The 20,704-nt window shown below is 37.4% G+C and overlaps 1 protein-coding gene across 1 annotated transcript; it reads right to left on the bottom strand.

Moving 5' to 3' along the window:
- Positions 1–6,097: 6,097 nt before the first annotated feature.
- Positions 6,098–18,520, bottom strand: LOC149848819 (uncharacterized). Its single transcript, XM_089997613.1, has 5 exons — positions 18,429–18,520; positions 7,926–8,074; positions 7,517–7,585; positions 7,198–7,304; positions 6,098–6,784 (listed from the first exon to the last, which is right to left on the bottom strand). The coding sequence occupies exons 2-5, from the start codon at positions 8,062–8,064 to the stop codon at positions 6,338–6,340; spliced, it is 762 nt and encodes a 253-aa protein (XP_089853739.1). The 5' UTR covers positions 8,065–8,074; positions 18,429–18,520; the 3' UTR covers positions 6,098–6,337.
- Positions 18,521–20,704: the final 2,184 nt, after the last annotated feature.

Below are 20,704 nucleotides of genomic sequence, written 5' to 3'. Positions count from 1 at the left end.
AGTGTCGTTGTATTCAGCATTACTGCATTCCTCCTGTGTTGCATTGGCTTGCCCATCGTCCTTCACGAGGCACTTAGGGCACTGCCTAGCGATATGTCTATCGCCACAGAACCAACATGTCACAACCGCACCCTTGTTGTTGTTGTTATACTTTGGGTAATTTTGTTTCTTCTCGGATTGATGGTGTGTTGATGCCTCACCTTTGTCGTTGCGCTGCTCGTTCTTCTTGCTTTCGTGGTCAGGCTTCTTCCTGACTTTGGTTGATGGGGTGAAAGACTTGCGTTGAGTGTCAACTAAGCACTCAGCCGTCACATATGCATCTTCTAAAATATAGGGGTTGCTCCTTTCCACTTCAGATTGTGCCCATGGCTGAAGTCCCATAATGAACCAGTTGAGCTTGTCATCTTCTGGCATGTTAGGCACCTCCATCATGAACATCTGGAACGTTTTAACATAGTCTTGCAACAAACCAGTATGTTTAAGCTCACGAAACATCCGATACGCCTGCCTCTGTGCATTCTTTGGCATAAAGTAGTTGCGCAGCTCTATTTTGAAGTCGTCAAAGGTGTCTATCACGCATTGACCCCTCTTCATGTCACTACGCTTCCGCCTCCACCAGGCGATAACATCACCATCCAGTAATGTTGTTGCAACCTTTATCCTTAGATCTTCAAGTGTCACATTTTGAATATCCAAGTAGTCCTCTACTTGAAACAAAAAGTTCTTAATGGCCTTGCTGTCTCGAGAACCATTGAACTTTTCTAGTCTTGGCACATCAATCCTTGATGGTCTCTCACAATTTCTCCCATTTAGGGTCACTGACCGCTGTAATGTGCGATTTTTCAACTGAATCTCCCCTACTTCAGTCTGCAAGTTGGCCGTTGTTGTCGTCAACGAAGTAACATGCCCCATCAGTAAGTTCACCTGCTCTTGCAGGCTCGCCACTACATCATTCAGTCCACCGAATGATTCAGCTGCACATGAAATTATTTTCTCGTGCAAAGTTACATCTTCCACCAGCTTGTTGACAGTTGCAGTCATCTCTTCTTAGCCTTGAGGTGAACCCATCTCCTCAGCTTCGGCAACTGCATTTCCTTTGGGGTTGTGCAAGTTTTGATAAGGCGCCACAATGTCTTGCTCACAAATCGCAGCCTGTCGGCGTGTCTGTTGACACCGACTCCGGAGTTCCTTCCCCTGCACGAGAACGAGCTTTGATACCACTTGTCATGGGCCTATTTTTTTAATGAGCTAGCGTGGCGCGATGATCATTCCTTACCACCGCAAGCCTACTTGTCAGCTCGCTTGCCAGTCGTAGAACCTTGTAATCAGAGTGCAAGAGAGCAAGAGAGGATTGAGGGAGAAAAATTGCAATCACAAGAAACAATCACAACGAGGGTGAACAAAAGAAAGCTCAACACATTTAATTCATTCACAATTTTGCCTGAGGGCTATTATAATTCAAGCATACGGGCTGCCCCTTTGGGGTATTGATTCACTTGAACTGGGCAACTTATATCGGACTAAACAAAAGCAAAACAAACTTTAAGCGCAACTTTACAATGTAAGTCACAAGGGAACAACATCTTTCATTGATATAATTGTACATGCATCATATAAGCAAAAAGTCCTTATAGGCATTAGGCATACTTACAAATAATTAATTCATTGGTTCTTGCATTTATGGGAGTTTTTCATGGTTACTTTGTAAGAACTATAAAGTTCCTTTTTTTTCAACCTTGTGCTCTAAAGAATCTCTTTCTTGAAGTTCCTAAGGGGAGTTGTTCATTCTGAACGTTTAGGCTACGCACCCTCCTTTCAGTTGCAAGCCAATTCGTCAGTCACCTGTTTTGTTTATGTATCTTTCAATGCAACCTCCTCCAAGTACCCAATGCACGTCACAATTGTTCTTGTGGTATCCTACGTCACTCCCTTTATGATCCAACCCTGCTCATGATCTTGGTCTTAGATGCTATACATTTTTCAACCAAATCTCACCTACATTGAACCAACTACCTAGGTAGTGAATATTGTAAGTACAAAACTTTTGCATTCCCAGCCATTGGTGTCTCCAAGCATTTTTCCTCAGGCTAATTCCAGGTATCCTCTCAGCCATATATTGTCTGCAGTAATGGCATTTACAGTATTAACAGATTCCTTCATATGCTCATCAGTCTTGAAAAAATGGTGTTACATAGTTATCACAACGACAATCATCAAACCTAGACATGTTCCACCTGCATATATGCAAGTATAAATGATCATTGCATGTCTTAGTTCACATGACTACTCATCAAATCTGAAATCTGTGGAGTAATCTTCCTCTGGATATGATGCTCTTGCCCACTTCTTGCTATGAGGTACGAGTGCACATAAACCATGTGGAGTATTATGTAGAGGAGATATTGATGCATTCGTGGGCTTGCTATGCACAAAAGAGGCGTCACTCAAGTCCTAGGGCTATATTATAATCTTCCAACTTGTTTTTCTGTATGATGGCATTTGTTTCATCATCTCTATATGTAGAGCTATTTGGATCAGGATCTGTGTTTCCATGAGTAAGAAGAATGTGCTTGTGTGAGTGTGACACGTTCAGTGAGAAAGTGCTTGTCTGAAGACACACTAATGTCATTTGGTTTCACATGTATTAACTAAGGTCTACCATCAAATATTTAGCTATGACAATTACTTGTGATGTTTACCAACCATAGTTTATCCGGAAGTTAAATCCCTCACAACTTACAAGAATGCACAACTGGTTCAATTTTCCCAATCTGTTATACTGAAAGTATTTTTGGAGCATGTCTTCTCTGCTATAGCTCTAGCTTGTATAACCAATTTGATTTTGTTTTTTGGATTTATAACCAATCTGAATTGCTTTTCATTTCCATGAAATAAATTAGCTAAGTTATTAGTATGTTAAATGTTGGTACCTTTTTATATTTGGATTGTTTTAAATCACATAATTTATGGTTAAGCTATTTATGTATTTTCATAGGCATGCACAAAATGTAGTACGATAATGTGCCTTCTGCAGGCTGAGTACAGAATGCTGGCATAGCATTTTGGTCCATCATGCAACCTCATAATGGATTATCTAACAACATTTGCCTACCAGGATCAGTTGATGGTGTCCTCTTCTGTTTCGGGATTGGTGTTGGTGTGATGTCAACCATTTTTTCAAACAAACTTGAAGTAGATAAGCTCAATGAGTTGCTAAAGCAAACACAAAACTTGGTTCAGGATTTGCAAGAGGAGCTTGAGATGAAAGACTCACTAATAGTGAAAGAGCTGTCTAGTGAACCATGCATATCCCCATAAAGAAATTATGTGGATAATAACAAGAGATCTGTCAACTCTTCCCAGGGCAAAGAACCAGATGAATATCACTACAATAATGAAAAAGAACCTGAAACTCCAGAGGCTAGGACTAATTCTGAGTCTATAAGTAAAATTGAGGCAGAGCTTGAATTTGAATTGGAGAGACTAGAGCTGAATTTGTGCAATTACAGCCATAGAAGGCCTGGTCTCAGTGAGGTATGATTTCTACTGCTAGTTGTTTGTACAATGGCTATTAGATTATTTACTATTTGTGTACCATGAAACATGAGATGCTTCTTTTATAAAAAAATTCACAGAACTGTCTGCTTCATTATTAATGATAAATGATTGCATTCTTGCATGCTTAACTTTTGTTGCACTCATAGTTGTCTATCTATTTTTCCTATCATATTCAAGCTGATTGCTCTTTGCCATCTTTTGCCTCAAGCAATCTTGTTGTTTACAACTCCCTACTATGATTTCTCTCCCTTCCCAACAATCCATCCTTGCCATATGTTCAAGCATTGTATTAGGTATACGAGTTCATGCATACACATGTATATCACTGCGAGTTTGTGCTTCGATCAAAATGATTTTCACAAGATTGATACAATCATGTTGTTTCAACATTTATATAGATGCGTTGCCTGATTGAGTTATAGTATTTTTGAGCAAGTCAGTTCTAAGCCATGTCACACGGACACTTAGAATGTTTATCCCGTATCGACACAATAAAACACTCAGACACTTCATGAGCACAGTCAAACCAGTTTCACACAGTCAACATTGTGCCATTAACTTTATCTATTTTCTCTTTGATCTTATTTACTTATTTCATATTCACTTGATTTTTTTCTTTTAAAATTTGTCATCAATCACATTGCATTTCAATTTCAATTTACTTCCATTATTTGATGTTTCTAATTATAGGATTTAGAATTGTTGTTTTATACACACATACATGCATCTATGTGTGTGTACAGTCGTGTCCCTGTGTCCTAATTATTGAAAATTATCAAATCCAAGCGAATCCTTATTGTGTCCTGCTCCCACATCCATGTCCATGTGACAGGGTATAAGGTGATTCTGCATTCAACTTCGGACATGGATTATGCTGCCTCATGATCATGGGCAAGATTCTTCTGCTTTTTTCTATACTTGAAGCCTCATAAATCATTTACGGAGGACTGAACATGAGGCCATGATGGGTTCAGGGCAAAATGATGCCCATGGGAGCAAAATGGGGCCCTAGTCAGGTCCAGTCTGATCCCACCCAGAACTAGACCAAGTCCAGGACTATGTTTTGGCACTTGGAACATATTTCACCAGGATGGCCAGACTCCGGAAAAGAGTTTACATGTATGCCTCCATTTAGGACAAGATTTGGATACCCGAACATGGTCACATGCAACCCAATGGCCACTACCAATCAGTTGACAACCAGTCCTGATTGAGCTGCCAGCTATCATTACGGTTCATGAGAAAATCAAGTTGCAGGATGAAGTTCTTTTTTGCTTTCCTTTTGAACATACCAAAACTGTGTTTGTGATTCGTCACCAGTTCCTCCATGAACAGCTAATGTGCTGCCAAAGCTGTGTATCTTTGTGAACAGCTAACATTCTAAGTTTCTGCTACTTTATCTCTCTCTCTCTCTCTGACCATCAATGTTGCATTGCAGCTTGATCCTGACTGCATGATAGACATTGTTGAGGGAGAGCTACGTACAAACCTGGTAGCAGCAGAGCAAGATACAGAGACAGATGTGTCAGACTCTACACCCACTGTCACAGCAGACTATGCCGGAGCTCAGCCTGCGACTGCACCAAGTCATTCAATCAAGACTTGAGGAACGGATTGCGGAACTGGAAACGGCAACTCCAACAGAGCCAGAAACGATTGAATGCAATGGAAAACCTGGAAAGAACACTTGAGTTACAGACAGGATTCTCAAGCGGTGACATCTCCGCAAGCTCCCTCGAGAGCCCAACATGGACTTGCCAGACATGATCCTGACTGAATTTTGAAGTGTCCAGCACACGATCGATAACAGATGATGATAAAGGAGATAACTACGATTTCTCTCATCCTTTGTCAAGATCCATCTGGTGATACCCTCTATAACGATGTTTTTGATGAATTCATTAAGATGGCAGAATCAGATAATGAAAATCCACTGTGATCAAGCATATATTGGAAACCGAAAATATTTAACTAGCAGTAAAAAACCGCCACCTAATGCTTCTCTCCTTGGATTAGTTGCCACTGGAGTAGCATTGCAACATTTTTTCTTTTCCAAAGCGCCTCGTAACAATTTTGTCTTGGTAAATATTATTTCTTATTATTAAAAACAGACATTCTTGGTTGAGATTTGTAAATAGTTCTGAACAAATATTCATTCAACAAAAACAAGTCTTGGAGTAGTAATCTTGGCTTAGAGAGAGAGAGAGAGAGAGTATTTTCAGAGAAGTTAAATAATACTTTTATCAGACGAAAAGAGCGTTCTTATTACAGATTTGCAAATACCGCCACGAAAGTCAGCCGTCAAATTTTCTTTGCTAATGAACTGCAAAAGGAAATGAGACGACAAATCTTATAGAAGATGAAAATATTCTTTTAAATTTCTACACTTTTTGCCTGCTAACTCCTATTTAATTATCAACCATACATCATATTCAAATCTTCTTTATGAAGAATATGAGAAACATCACCCACTTGCAATGCTCGCCCTTTGGAATGTGTCAGCTCCTGCACCCATCAAATGATAGTCGATCATAAAATCAAGGCAACGAAAATCACATACAGTTTAGCAAAGAAGCCCGTCTGAAAGTTCAGCCATCACGGCCGGAATCATATGTCATATTCAACAAACAAGAAAAATGGAAACTGATACCACCATACACCACTTCAACAACCGAAGAAAATGAAACTTCCATCATAAATTTTGTAAAAATGCTTCATCTGTTACTATTTAACAGCACAGAACAATAACAGGGGATAGCACATTCCCTGTTGTTCTGCCTCATGCACTTCTTTTGTCTGCATAGTCATCAGGCTCGTCATCATCTCTGCCGATCCCTTCAAGTGGTTCGTCTAAACCTTGATCAGCACTAACAGGTGGAACATTGTAGCCACCATCGTCCATACCCTGGCTAGTGAAACTTCCACCATCAGAGACAGCACCGCCACTTCCACCAAAGCCACCGCCACTTCCACCAAAGCCGCTGCCACCTCCACCTCCGCCACCAGAGTAGTTGCCAACCCCGCCATAGCTGCCTGCACTGCTACCACTGCTCCCATAACCATCCCCACCATATCCGGAACTTCCACCTCCGCTGTAACCACCACCACTATAACCACCTCCACCATAACCACCACCCCCATAGCCACCACCTCCACCGCCACCGCCACGGAATCCCCCTGACCTATCCAATGCATAAGTCACTCGAACCATCCGTCCATGAAGATCCTGCACAATAAGACACGAACAGTCAATGCCACTGACCAGCAAAACTGGACACTTGATCAATGATTGATAGGAGGACCCAAATAACTTCTAGTACAACAGGTAACACAACCCACTGATTACGTCGCAAGACAGGTGAGCTAAGATGCATGAGTTTTACATAAGCATCAGGAAAGAACTCAAATCAGGTCAACAAGAGGAAAGTCAGTGATCCCCTTTTGCTGAATCACAGGAACAACCCCTTCAAAAGCTGCACCTTTCCACACTGGCGGGAAGCGCTCTGGTGAAGAGAACAGAAACTGTATAACTCCACTTCCAGAACATAACAGTAGTCATGTAAACTGAATAAATTAATGCAATTATCAAAAGCTTTTATCCCAAAAATTTATGTAAAATAGAAACATTCAGAAACATGCCTTTCCATCCATTCCACCGATAGCAGAAGCCGCTTCCTCACTTGATGTAAAGCCTACAAAGCCAAAACCTCGAGATCTACCAGTTTCGCGATCCATAATGACCCTAGCTGAAAGTAAATATGATCAGCCAATGAGAAATCAGTAAATCTTAGAGTTTACCAACATCCCAGATCAAAAATCCTCTGCCAATCTAATTTTGCTAAAAAATCATTTGTTGCCTCCAAATTTTCTCAAGGGCATTTTCAGGAAACCAATATAAAAAATTTGGACCTAATCAGAATCTTCTGCACGTATCAAACATTGGGCACATGTGACTTACCTTCAATGACTTCTCCATAGCTGGAAAATGCGTCTCTTAGACCAGTATCGTCGGTACCATATGAAAGTCCTGGTATAAACCATTCCAAAAGAAAAAAAATTGAGATGCCAAAATATGTCTTCGAATAGGGATGGTGACTAGATCAGATTGAGATGGTCCCATTAGAGCCCAATGGCCTGTCAGGCTAGCCTCACGGGGACATGGAGTGGGCCTCCCCTGCCTTGATCTGCATTATTCAGGTTGGGGTCAGGTTAGTTACCCAGACTCAAGCTTGATTGACTTGCCATTCAGGTCGGGCTAGACAGGATCATCACTAATCACATCTCTGACACGTGGCCCAAACCCAGCTCGATGTCCACCCTATGTCCAACTCAATCAGACTTCAGAAGGTTTAAAACAAATAGCATACCTCCAACAAAGACCTTAGAAGATGACATGCAACGTATGGCCTGGAATATTGACTGATTTGTAGGACCAGAAAGCTGAGATCCAATGTGTCCATTTACAGTTTGTTTCAGAAGGTTGCCAAGCTTACTAGCAAAAGCCATTGTTGCAAACCTGGATCACAACGGTATAAAAAAATGGAAATACTTCATATCATGTTAAATCAAGCCTAAACGGGTGTACAGATGGTTTATAGAGAACCTTTTTTCTTTTAAAATGTTATTGCAAACTGACTTTACCCAAATGAATATCAAACATGAAGTTTAACTAGTTAACTAGTCCATGCTGACCTCATGTCATGGCACATGAAACCAAAACAACATGCTAATAATTTTTTTCTCCTCTTTTTTTTTTTGGATAACCCAAGGGAAACCCCTCCCAAATCACCAACGGCACATTGGCTAGCCTCCTGTTGCTAAAACCCTTGATGTCCCCCCTGCTCCCCCCAGCTTTGACCTTGCAGCAAGGGATGCCACCCATGGGTTTCATACTTGTGACATCCCATCAACTTGGTGACATTCACAAGTCGCCCTTGCCAGATGATCGGAATCCTTGAGGGCTGTCTTCCCTTTCTGTTTACGATATGTTGCTCGTTACAAAATCTCTTTCAGCCTCTATAAATTTCTGCTCATACCTACAAGCCTTAAGTACAACAATAACTTTTTTTCTATTTGGTTATTTCACAGGATTTCCAATCCCATTTATCTTAATTATCATTTCTGTGAATAGTTGCTGCAAAGTTAAACCAGTGTGTTTTTTAAGTACTTTTTTTATATGTATTTCAGATATGCAAATTTGAGAATGCTCATAAATTTCCGAAGTTATTCCCTCAAATTCCAGACCTCAGTGTACACTGTCAATTTTAGTTGGAATCTTCTGCTTGCATCAATTGCTTTCTGCAGGAACAATATCGGACAGATGTACACATCCAAACACTGTCTGATTTTGGGATGACCATCTTGTGCTTACATTAATTATCAGCTAGAGGAAACTCACTTGGATTATACATCCGACACATTAAACACCCTCAAGCATAAATTTACAACAACCACTCCGAATGAGTAACTAATGCAACAAAAAATTTATAAGTCCATCAAAGCATGCTGTCACAAGTGAACAACTACACATCTACCCACCAGAAAGACCTGTGACATGCTTAATCTTTTAAGAATGCAGAACCACTTAGTGGAGTTGTATACAACAGGTTTCAACTAGAGCTGATCTGATTGTGGAAAGAGTTTTCATGTTCTCAAGCAACATGGCTAGGGCCAAAAGAACCTGCTTTGGCTGCCTTCCAATAGGAGTCAAGAGGGTAATATTCTAGCAAAGCAACATGACCTCACCAGCAAATACATAAGGTTATTTGACAGTCAGAAAGCATGGATATAAATACCACACACCAATCATACAAAATGTGTGGCGTCACCCTGAGAAAGCAATGCCACGAATCAAAACTGAAAATGGACCAAAAGGAATTAATGCACAATTGTCATTGGTCAAAGGAGAAAATTGTAAAACATTTTGAGGAAAAAAAATGAAGCACAAGAATGCCACACGATGGTTCCATGAAAGCACACTGAGAACATGATAAATCCTCTATTTATTCATTTGAAAGTGCTTACAGTCCAAAAGACAATGCCACCAGCATTTCTCTTATTACAGTGCAGATATTTATCAACTCAGTAAATACATGAGAAAACTTGACCTTCAGCCAAAGGTGAATTGTGAATAAATATGAATAATTCAACCCCCAATAGGCTTAGTTGTCAAAGGCGGGTGCCTAGGTTCCACCACCTGAGCGACTAGGTTTGGGCTGTGGGCCCTTACTTTACTGCCTAGGCGGTGCCTAGTGTTAAGATTATATATATATATATATATTTCAAGTTATATAGGTATATGCCCTATAGGGGCATTTTTGTCATTTCACTGATGTAATAAAACTGTTTTATTAAAACAGTTATTTTTCAATTCTTCCTTTTTTTTATTTTTATTTTTCCTATTTGTAATATTAGAGGGCCCTTAGGGACTCTATAGTCAAAATGACCATAGAGTCGTTGGGGGCTCCCAACGGTCAAAAATATGACAGTTGGGAGCAATGGTCCTCTCATTCCCCCCACTTTTGTGTATAAATATGGGGGTTATTCCCCCCTTTATCCTATGCTTGTATGAAGCACTTTATCAATAAAAGACTTACATTTTTTAGCTTTTGTGTATATTTTATGTGCCTTATTAATCTTTGTATTGTCCCATATAGGACTTGTGCATGTCCACTTGCATGATTGTAATCCTGTAAAGTCTTCAAGTGACTAGTGTTTTCGTGCTTCCACATATTTCCTTACATGGTAGGAGAGCCATATTGTTCTTGGACGAAAAAGGTTACCGACAAGAGGTTGTGTTTGTGACAACACCCTTTCTTTTTCACTTCTTCATCTCTTTCTTACGTGATGGAAACCATGATCTCTCTTTCAAGCTCAATGGTAAAAATTACATGGTGTGGGCATCCGCTATGGAAAAAAATCTTAAAGGAAAAAAGTTGTTATGTGATGGGTGCTATTACCGAACCCCAACTCAAGCTCACAAAGATAGAAGGAGATCAAAAGAAAGCCCTAAAGGGAGATGCTCGCAACAAGGCTATTGAAGATCATTGTAAACAAGTATAAGATTGGGAGAGTAACCGTACGAAAATTCTTGCATAGTTCATGAACAACGTGAAACTTAAGGTATATCCTAACATTGCAAAATTCTGCAAAACCAATGAGGCTTGGTTTTTTATGGAGGGTATGTATATCAAAAAGGATCTTGCAAGAGCATATTTCTTGCAAGAAAAGGTGAGGCCCACCAAACAAGGTGAAATGAGTATCCAAGACTATTATAGTGCTTTAAATCCCCTATGGGATGAACTAGCACTCTTAGAGCTTACGTGGGTTGCCCTTGAAGACGTAGAACTTAGGCAAAAACAAATTGAACAAAAAAGATTTTTTCAATTATATTTGGGCTTCGTCCCGAATTTGAGCAAGTTAGGTCTTCTCTCCTACATAGATCTACTCATCTTCCTTTGGAAGATGCTATTGCCGAAATCATCCAAGAAGAAACTCGTCTTATGAGTAAGAGTTGCGATGAAATCTTGGCCGTATTTAAACTCGGCAACCATGTCAAGACCTATAAGCCTCCATACTTTGGGAGGCAAAATAAATATAGTGATAATATAATAACTATGGTAGAGGAAAAAAAATGATTATTTGTAATCATTGTAATGAGTCGGGTCATATTAAATTTGCTTGCCCAAAGTTAAATGGAACTTTAAAGTATAAGGTTGCTTCCGTTGAAGAATCAATTCCCAAGAAAGAACAAGAAGGCAAGAGTGGAGAAGATCTTAAAGGCAAACTTGGACAAATTTTTATGGCACTCTAACAAATCCTCAAGGCAACTTCTTCCACATCGGGTATCGTCATTGCCTTCGCATCCTCACCCGGTACGTATTCTTGGATTCAGGAACATTTTTCCATAACTTCCCATGAAAATGCCTTAACCGATATATGCACCAATTCAAATTTATCTTGTGTTTCTACGGCTGATAAAACTTTTTTTGAAAATTAAGAGTATAGGAAAATTAGATTCTAAAAATTCTCAAAATTTTTTTGTTCCAAAAGTTAGAGTCGTTCCCAAACTAAATTTAAACCTTTTTTCCGTTTTTCAAATTACCGACTATGGATGTGAAATATCTTTCTCATCTAATGGTTGCTTTGTACAGGATCTCTGGTTCGAAAAGCGGATTGGACAAGGCCATAAGAAGGGGGATCTTTACTTTATAGACTATTTGTCTCTTCCTTTAAACTATTTTTATACTTATGTTCAAGATAAGGGCATTGAAACTAGGCATAAAAGACTTGGGCATCCAAACTTTTTTAAAATATATCTTTTCCTTTTGGAAACACATTTTGTATTGAAAAAGATATGACTTGCAAAGATTGTATTCTTGAAAAAATGAAATCTATTCTATTTTCAAATATAACCATTGTCTCAATAAGACCCTTTGAATTGGTGCACTCGGATGTATGGGGGTCCTTCTCTGATCATGTCTAAAGGTGGTTATTCATATTATATAACTTTTATTGATGATTTTACTAGGTATGTATGGGTCTACTTTCTTAATTTTAAGTTGAAAGTTTTCTCCTTCTTTAAAGAATTTTACATGAAAGTTAAGAATCAATTTCAAGGCAATATATTTATTCTTAGATCGAATTCGGGTGAAAAATATCTATCTAATGATTTTCAAAATTATCTAAAGCTAAATGGATCTTTTTATCAAAAATCTTGCCCTAGGACACTACAACAAAATGGGCTAGCAGAAAGAAAACATAGGCATATAGTAGAAACTGCTAGAACATTACTTATTTTTAAAAATATTCCCAATTTTTTTTTGGCAGAAGTCGTTTCAACTTCTACTTATTTAATAAATCGAATGCCATCATCCACTTAAAAAAATATCTCTCCTTATGAAAAACTTCTCAAAATAACACTTGACTTCAATCGTTTGCGAATTTTTTGTTGTAAATGTTTTGTGCTTTTACACAAAAAAGATAAGTTATCTCCAAAAGCAATTGAATGTGTTTTCCTTGAATATGGCGAAAATGAAAAAGAATAGATGTTTTAATTTTCAAATTAACAAACTTTATGTTTCCAAAGATGTGACATTCATAAAAGATGAAAACGGTTTTGAAGAATATGATAAGGAGGAAATGGACTATATGTTTTTGTATGATCTCTCCCCAATGGAAGATATACATACTAATGATGATTCCTTGAATCATTATGAAGTTATAGATGATATAAATCATGAATATTCTAATATTGGAACTTCACCAAGTATTGATGACATCATTGATAATTTTTCTAAAAATATTATTTTATACCTGGCGTGAGCAAAATAATCCTAGTAGTGCCCTAGAAAAATTTTCTCAATATAATGAATCTATAGAAGAAACTCCTCTTAGAAGATCTAGTAGAAAATCTATTCAACCAAATAGGTTTGTGTCTTATGAAACATTATCTCCTAATTATAAGACTTGCTTAATAATTTTACGTTTACATCATGAGCCTTCACATTATAATGAAGCTAAAAATGTTTTTCATTGGAGAAAAGCCATGAACATAGAACTAGATGCTCTTAAGAAAGCAAAAACCTAAGAGGTAGTTAAGCTACCTCTCAATAAGAAACCTATTGAATGTCGATGGATTTTTAAAGTTTAAACCAAGAGTAATGAAACTTTAGAGAGATATAAAACTAGGTTAGTAGCTAAAGGATACTCACAAGAACATGAAATTGACTATGAAGAGACCTTTGCCTGGTATGATAGGTTCACTAATGTTATGATTAATTTGGGTTTTCGTTCATGCTATATTGACACTGCTCTCTTTGTGAAAAATATAGGTACTAGCATTGTTATTCTTCTACTTTACGTAGATAATATGATTATAATAAGGAACGACAAAATGGGAGTTAGTAATGTTAAAAATGTGTTAAAAGATAATTTTGATATGTTTGGCCTAGGATTCTTAAGAGGTTTTTGGATTCTTAAGATATTTTTTAGGAATTAAAGTTGCAAAATCTTTCGAAGGGTACGTACTTCCTCAAATGAAACTTGTTGCAGATATATGTGCTAAATCTGACATTTTAGGTGATAAGAAAGTGTAAACTCCTAAAATGGTGAATGCTAAATTAAGACTTGAATATGAAACTCTTCTCAAAGATCCCACACCTTACAGACAGCTAATTGAGTCTCTCGCTTATCTGTCAATCACCAGACCAGATATCGCTCACGTCGTTCACTCTGCTAGTTAGTTTCAACATACTCCCACAACTTTACACAACAGTGTTGTATTAAGAATCATCAGATATATCAAGAATACCATAATTAAAGGGCTCTTTATATCCTCATCCTCATCTTTGAATTTACTTGCTTATACTAATATTGATTGGGAAATAAATCCTAATGATAGAATCTCAACTACTGGTTTTTGTGTCTTTTTAAGAGATTCTTTGATTGCCTCGAGATGCAAAAAGAAGCAGAAGGTCACGTTATCTTCCACTGAAGCAGAATACAGAGCTATGGCAACTACAACTATGAAACTTGTATGGTTAAGAAATCTTTTCAAGGATATGAGTATTGACGTCTCCAACCCTTCGAAGATGTGTTGCGATAATAAAAACGCAATTTACATTGCTAGCAATCACACCTTTCGTGAGCGCACCAAGCACATCGAGATGGACTGCCATTATGTTCGTGATGAATTTTCGAGAGGAACTATTGAGTTGCCTTTTGTCACTTCAGAATTTTAACTTGCAGACTTTTTCACTAAGCCTCTTGTTGCTCCATGTTTCCTTTTTCTTCTTAACTAACTTTTGGTGTTTACACCATAAGTTTGAGGGGGGTGTTAAGATTGTGTGTGTGTGTGTGTATATATATATATATGCCCTATAGGGGCATTTTTGTCATTTCACTCATGTAATAAAACTGTTTTATTAAAACAGTTATTTTTCATTTCCTTTTTTTTATTTTTCCTAATTGTAATATTAGAGGACCCTTAGGGGCTCTATGGTCAAAATGACCATAGAGTCGTTTGGGGGCTCCCAACATATGGGGGTTGTCCTCCCATTGTATCCTATGCTTGTATGAAGCACTTTATCAATAAAAGGCTTACATTTTTTTACCTTTTGTGTATCTTTTATGTGCCTTATTGATCTTTGTATTGTCCCATAGAGGACTTGTGCATGTGCACTTGTATGATGTTAATATTGTAAAGTCTACAAGTGGCTAGTGTTTTCGTAATTCTGCATATTTCCTTACACCTAGGTGACAAGCCTAGTTTTTGTCCATTATTTTTTTGTTCACCACAACGGACCCTATAGAAAGGGGAATGATTGTTTTTTCACCCTCTCCCATTGTCACCCTTTCGTTTTCCCTTTCTCTCCGCCTCTCGGCTTATTGCAAGAAGAAGAGGTACTCTCTCTCTCTCTCTCTCTCTCTCTCTCTCTCTCTCCATTCTTCCCCTTCTTATCGCCCCCTCTTCTTCCTCTCCTTTCTTCTTTCTCCCCCGCTTAATTTTTTTCTTCTCCTTCATATTCCCCCAATGCTTCTTCCTCTTCTCCCTTGTTCTTACTCCCTTCCGCTTGCCTTGTCCCTCTTCTTCTTCCTCCGCCTCTTATATATGTTTGATTTTTATTTGTATGTTTTTGTTTTTTTAGATTTTTATTAGTTGAATTTTTATTTTTATGTGAAAGCATGCATAGTTAATTTTGCTAATTATTTTTTTTTTATAAAAGCCCAAAAGCATGTTAATTTTGTTGATATATGCATAGTTATTACTTTCTAAATTTTTATTTGTTTCTGTAATCTTTTCTATAAAAGCCCAAAAACATCTTTAGTATTACTTATTATGTAATATTATATATGTGTGTGTGTGTGTGTGCGTGTGTGTGTGAAAGGCTGAATTCATATTTTGTTGATTACAGTTGTAAGTATCGTACGATACAGTATAATACATATTGTTCATTTTGGGTTTTAAATACCTTTTGAGGGCAGACTTCTCCATTTGTTCATAGGCCATCAGAAGTGCATTTTCACAGTTTTTTCACCCAAAGAAGCAGAGCCGTACCTGTGTTTTATGGGGCTTGAGGCGGAGGGAAAAAATGGGGCCCCTATTAATAGTAGGAGTTTAGGGGCAGCGCCTCCGATTTTTTTTTAAAGAATAAAAATAAAAATAAAAATAAAATGGGCCCCTAAAATTTTTATGGGGAGCTGGGGCCTTAAAAATGGGCCCCTAAAACTTTTTTGGGCCTAGGGGCCCTGAGGCCCAAGCCTCATTGGCCTCTTTACAGGTCCGGCTCTGCAAAGAAGTGAGTTAAGGTAAAAAAAAAAGTGCATTTTCACCATTTTTTCATGGGTTAAAATAAAAAATCTTTATTATGAGTAAAATTACAAAGCTATACTCCAAAATTAAAGATTTATATTAAGGTAAAAATCAAGCTCCACACTCCAACAAAGATGGTACAAGATGATCTGGCATGACAATGGTGCACTCAAGTAATGAGTGAAAACTGAAAACCTATTGAAAATCGAATGCAACTATTGTCATAATATTTTTTATTATGTAATATAAAAGTATGAGTCTTGTGGCATGTTCTTAATTGCAAGATATTTAATGTTTTGCATTGTTCTTGTGAGATATGCATGCAATATTATCTATGATTTTATATTAGTTGATGTTTGATGATGTCTTATGTGGCTCATAGAGACATAAATGCTTCATATGTGATTTCATGGTTGTATTTTGTGCAATTCATCATTGTTTGATGTTTTTTTTGTTTTTTTTATGATTTTTCTTGATTTTTTTGAAATTGTTTTGAAACTTTTTATTAAAAAGTTACTATAAGATATGATACTTACAAATTTGGATTGCACTGATATGTTATGAGTAATTGAATATATATGTATATACAGTAATATATATGTAATTATGTATATTATGCAATATAATCTGAATTTTTATTAGTTGAATTTTGATTTTTCTATAAAAGCATGCATAGATAATTTTGTTGATTAATTTTTTCTATAAAATCCTGAAGGCATGTTAATTTTGTTGGTTAATTTTGTTGATATATGCGTAGTTATTACTTTATGAATTTTTAGCATTTTATTTAGAGACGCTAACATGCTGGTTGTATACTAGTTTGTTACGACATATTGTGTTTTGTCTATCGCATATTGTTCATTAATTTTATGTTGTATACTTGTTTGTTATTAATTTTGGCATTTTGTTTACATACTTTATGTATTTTTTATTTTTTTTAATTGGGGAACCGACTAGTCCACCTAGTGCCGCCTAGTCCCCACCTAGTCTTTTTAAGGGCTCACCGCATAGGCTCCGCATAGCGCCTTTGACAACTAAGCCAATAGGTACTAACTTTGTTCATAAACAAAATTTACTCAACTCTGCTACAGAATTCTCAGCATTCATCTAAGCTAAAATCTCACAACATCAAATAAGATTTCCTGTATATATGAACACATAGAGCATGAAAGGGTGGAAAGAAATGCCCCTAGGAACTGACCAACAAGGTTGAAATTCAATCAGTTCGGTTTAAAAAAAATTCCCCTAAAGTTTTCAGAAGTACCAAAGGAATTCCATTCAAGAAACACTTAACTCAAAGTCCAGAGTACAGAACAATGACCAGAAAAATTGTGTTACTTCCTTCAGAAACACTCATCTCAAGGTCCAGAGTTTATAACAAAGTGCAGAAAAAATTTGCTACTTCATTTAGGCTCGTCTCAAGATCCAGAGTTTAGAACAAGAGAAGAAAAATCTTGCAAATTCCTTCAGACGCATTCATCCCAAAGTCCAGAATTCAGAACAAGAACATAAATTTTGAAATTAAGAATAAATTTAACATAAACTATGGAGCGTATAGCAGCTTGACTTCAAATTAAAACAGAATACAGCAACATGAAATGAAATATTTAACCATTTTCTCACAGAATTAACTGAATAACTTAATCCCATCACAGAACCCCCCCCCCCCCAAAAAAAAAATCAAACAGACCATAACATAATCCAAAACAAAGAGGCAAATAAATTCACAAAGAATATTGTAACACCATATTGTTCATATTTTGACTAGGACCAATAAGTGCATGATGGAAAACACCAACCATCAAGCTAATGAAGAAAATATCAGAAAAAATACAGAAATTAACTATTCTGATGGGACAGACCATCGATACCGTTTATATAAAACAGAAAAGAAGGAATCGTTCATGCAAAAACTACTTGTGATGCAAATACACAGTTGATCATTGACAACATCCAAAAAATAGAGAAGTACATTAGCCAAGCACGATATTCTCCAAAGATGATAAAAAATAAACAAGCTACACCAAAATGCATTTCCAGCTAAATATTACCCATCCTTAACAAGATCAAAAACCAATAACCAGAAACCCCTAAATCCTACAATCATTTACAGATTTTTGGCATTGCCAAACCCTAGGTCAGTAAAAATCTATAGATGCAAAACAGAGCGCAAAACGTTCACATGCATAATTCTGAAGAAACACATGTTTCCCTTCATGAAATTGATCCTTAGCCAGAAAACTCTTGGATAACACTGAAGAAACAACTACTTCCTCCTCTCTAAACTAAAAAATCATAATCTCGTAAAAAGATTATATAACAGAACATATTTCCCTCAAGATCAATAAGAATAAGAATAAGAATAAAAAACCCTCAGAACAAAAGCCTCCGAGAATCCTTGAAAATCAATACAATGAAACGAGCAAGAAAACAAGAACCCTAAAGACGAACGAGATATCGCCGAAAACCACTCGGACAGACAAAGATTCAAAAACAAACACACGCACAGAAAGTAGGGTTTAGGGTTTAAGAAATGGGAATACGAAGGAGAGCGTACCTTCCGAAAGGTTTCGCCCAAATGAAAAGGGCTCGCCTTCGCGCCTGCCAAAACCCTCAACGAGGGATTTAGGCGCCGCAAAGGGAAAGTTATTTATAGTAATACAGGGGCGATCTCGACCGTCGGGCAACCGCCAAGAGCGCCGAGGACCGTCCGATGGAGACGGTGGACAGACGGTCGTCCAACTCGGGCGGTTTTTTTTTTTATTTTTTATTTTTTTAAAGTCAAGCCTGCGGTTAGGCCGGACCCTTACCACAAGAACAGCCGCCGCATGTAGCAGAGGGATTCGATCCTGGGCCTTCAGCTTGACACAGGACCCCGCTTACCACATGGGATGCCTCGGTGGTGGACGGATAGTTTAGTTAAAGACAAGAGGCAAACGGATCGGTTCGGAATTCTAGATCCGAATACTTTTAAAAAATGTATGCAATAAATCCGAATCAGAGCACGGAGCTGAATGATATCTGATGATGCTGGATCCAATAAGATACTAAAAGCAGGCCTTTTCATGTAAAAATGCAAATGGATAAAGATATATCCAACGCAAAATACTGGCGAAAATCCTACCCGAATCTGGAAAATAATTTGATTAAGTTCGATCCCAATGAACATTCAATTATTATTATTTTAAAGATCTGCATATGAAAATAATGTCTCAGATTCGAATTGGATATCCTACCAAACCCGTTTGCACTCGGAAGGGTACCAGTGTTGTCAGTATCCGTGCGCTAACGGCCTGAATCGGCTGATAAGTATTGTACTGCCAAAAAATCGATACGAATACTGACCTGAATCAGCTATTTTTAATAAATGTAAAAAATAGGTCTAAATTAATTTTTTTAAATATTATTTTAATATATTTAACACATGTCACATTCTGATTTACACCTAATATTTTTAATTATTCTTGACAGATTCAGAACGCTTCACTTAAGATTCTGAAAAACGGTATGGCCGATTCAGACCTGAATCGTTGGCCAAACGATACATGTTGGATTCCGATACTGACAACAGTGCAGGGTACCATCAAAATGGCATCTTACGTTAACCTAAATGGTTTGCAAAAACAAATCATTTTTAAAACAAGCATTAAAAGATGCTTCCACCACTTGTTCTGAAAAAAAAAAGAGAAAATCTCATTGCTCTAGGAAACCTTCATGTCCTTTAAAAAACCTAAAATTATTTGAATCTCGGGGGACTGGACTTTATAGCTCTTCAAACCCAAATATCTATGCTAAGTGCACAAATATTCATGTATTTGATATCCATTTGAAGTTTACGTTATCATCATAACAAGAGCACATAATTGCCAGTCAAGAAAGCAGGAGCTAGAAGCGATTATGGAAGTGAAGTAATTTTAAAATTTTAGAATGCGAGAAGCATGTGACGACTTATAAGCAAACCAAGAATAGTCTCGAAAGTTACCTGAGAAGCGACCCGAGAAACAAAGGAAAGTGAGGAGAAGCGGAAAAAAAAAAAGAAAAATACAAAAAAAATTGAAAAAAAAAAAGCCAGGGGGAAGCGCACTTCTCGAATTTTGTTTGAGCTTCTCTGCAAGTTTTCAAAGAACAACATTTCGCGCTTTCAAAACGTGCCTCCCCATTCCCTATCACACTTCCAGTAACTCTGGTTTTGCACGAAAATAAACAAAAACCTATCATTTTGTTTATACTATAGAATGGTATACCCTGATATCCAAGTTATTTGGTTTGATGCACAACTCTTCCAATGAACCAATTAACCAAATTAATCATAAATGGCATCTCTCTCTCTCTCTTCGGATTGTGCATGGTAGAGGGATGTCAATGGGATGGAGGGCGTCCTATTAGCCTAACTGAAACAGGCTTTGGGACTCAGATACAGATGGGATCAGCCTTTTATCAAAGCCCAGATCCAATAAGCTATTTGCTCTCATAGGATATAAATTCACATGCAGCAAGTTTGGATGGTAGTTGGGGATTACATTTTTCTATTACTTTTTTTTTTTATAAACCAAATCTAACCCATTTAGCTAATCTCTGACATAAATTGAGCATTATCGGAACAATGAGATCCACAGGCACTGCTAGGGGAAATAGAGATACTATTTTCCAATGAAGGCCAGTTTTGATATGCAGGCCACATGAATGACTAACCCTGCCCCAGCTATGAAAATCCCAAATGAAGGCGCCTCCAGATATGATAGTAAACGAGCACATTTCCTGACACATCATTGCTTGCATGCACACATCTCAGTTTTGAGAAAAATCAGAATTCAGAACTGTAAATGAAAGAGA

The sequence above is a fragment of the Nuphar pumila genome, chromosome 1 (genome assembly GCF_984573655.1).
Source record: "Nuphar pumila chromosome 1, dmNupPumi1.hap1.1, whole genome shotgun sequence".
NCBI classification, from domain to species: domain Eukaryota; kingdom Viridiplantae; phylum Streptophyta; class Magnoliopsida; order Nymphaeales; family Nymphaeaceae; genus Nuphar; species Nuphar pumila.
Note: the sequence above shows the minus strand (reverse complement) of the source record. Positions and strands in the feature narration are given on the sequence as shown.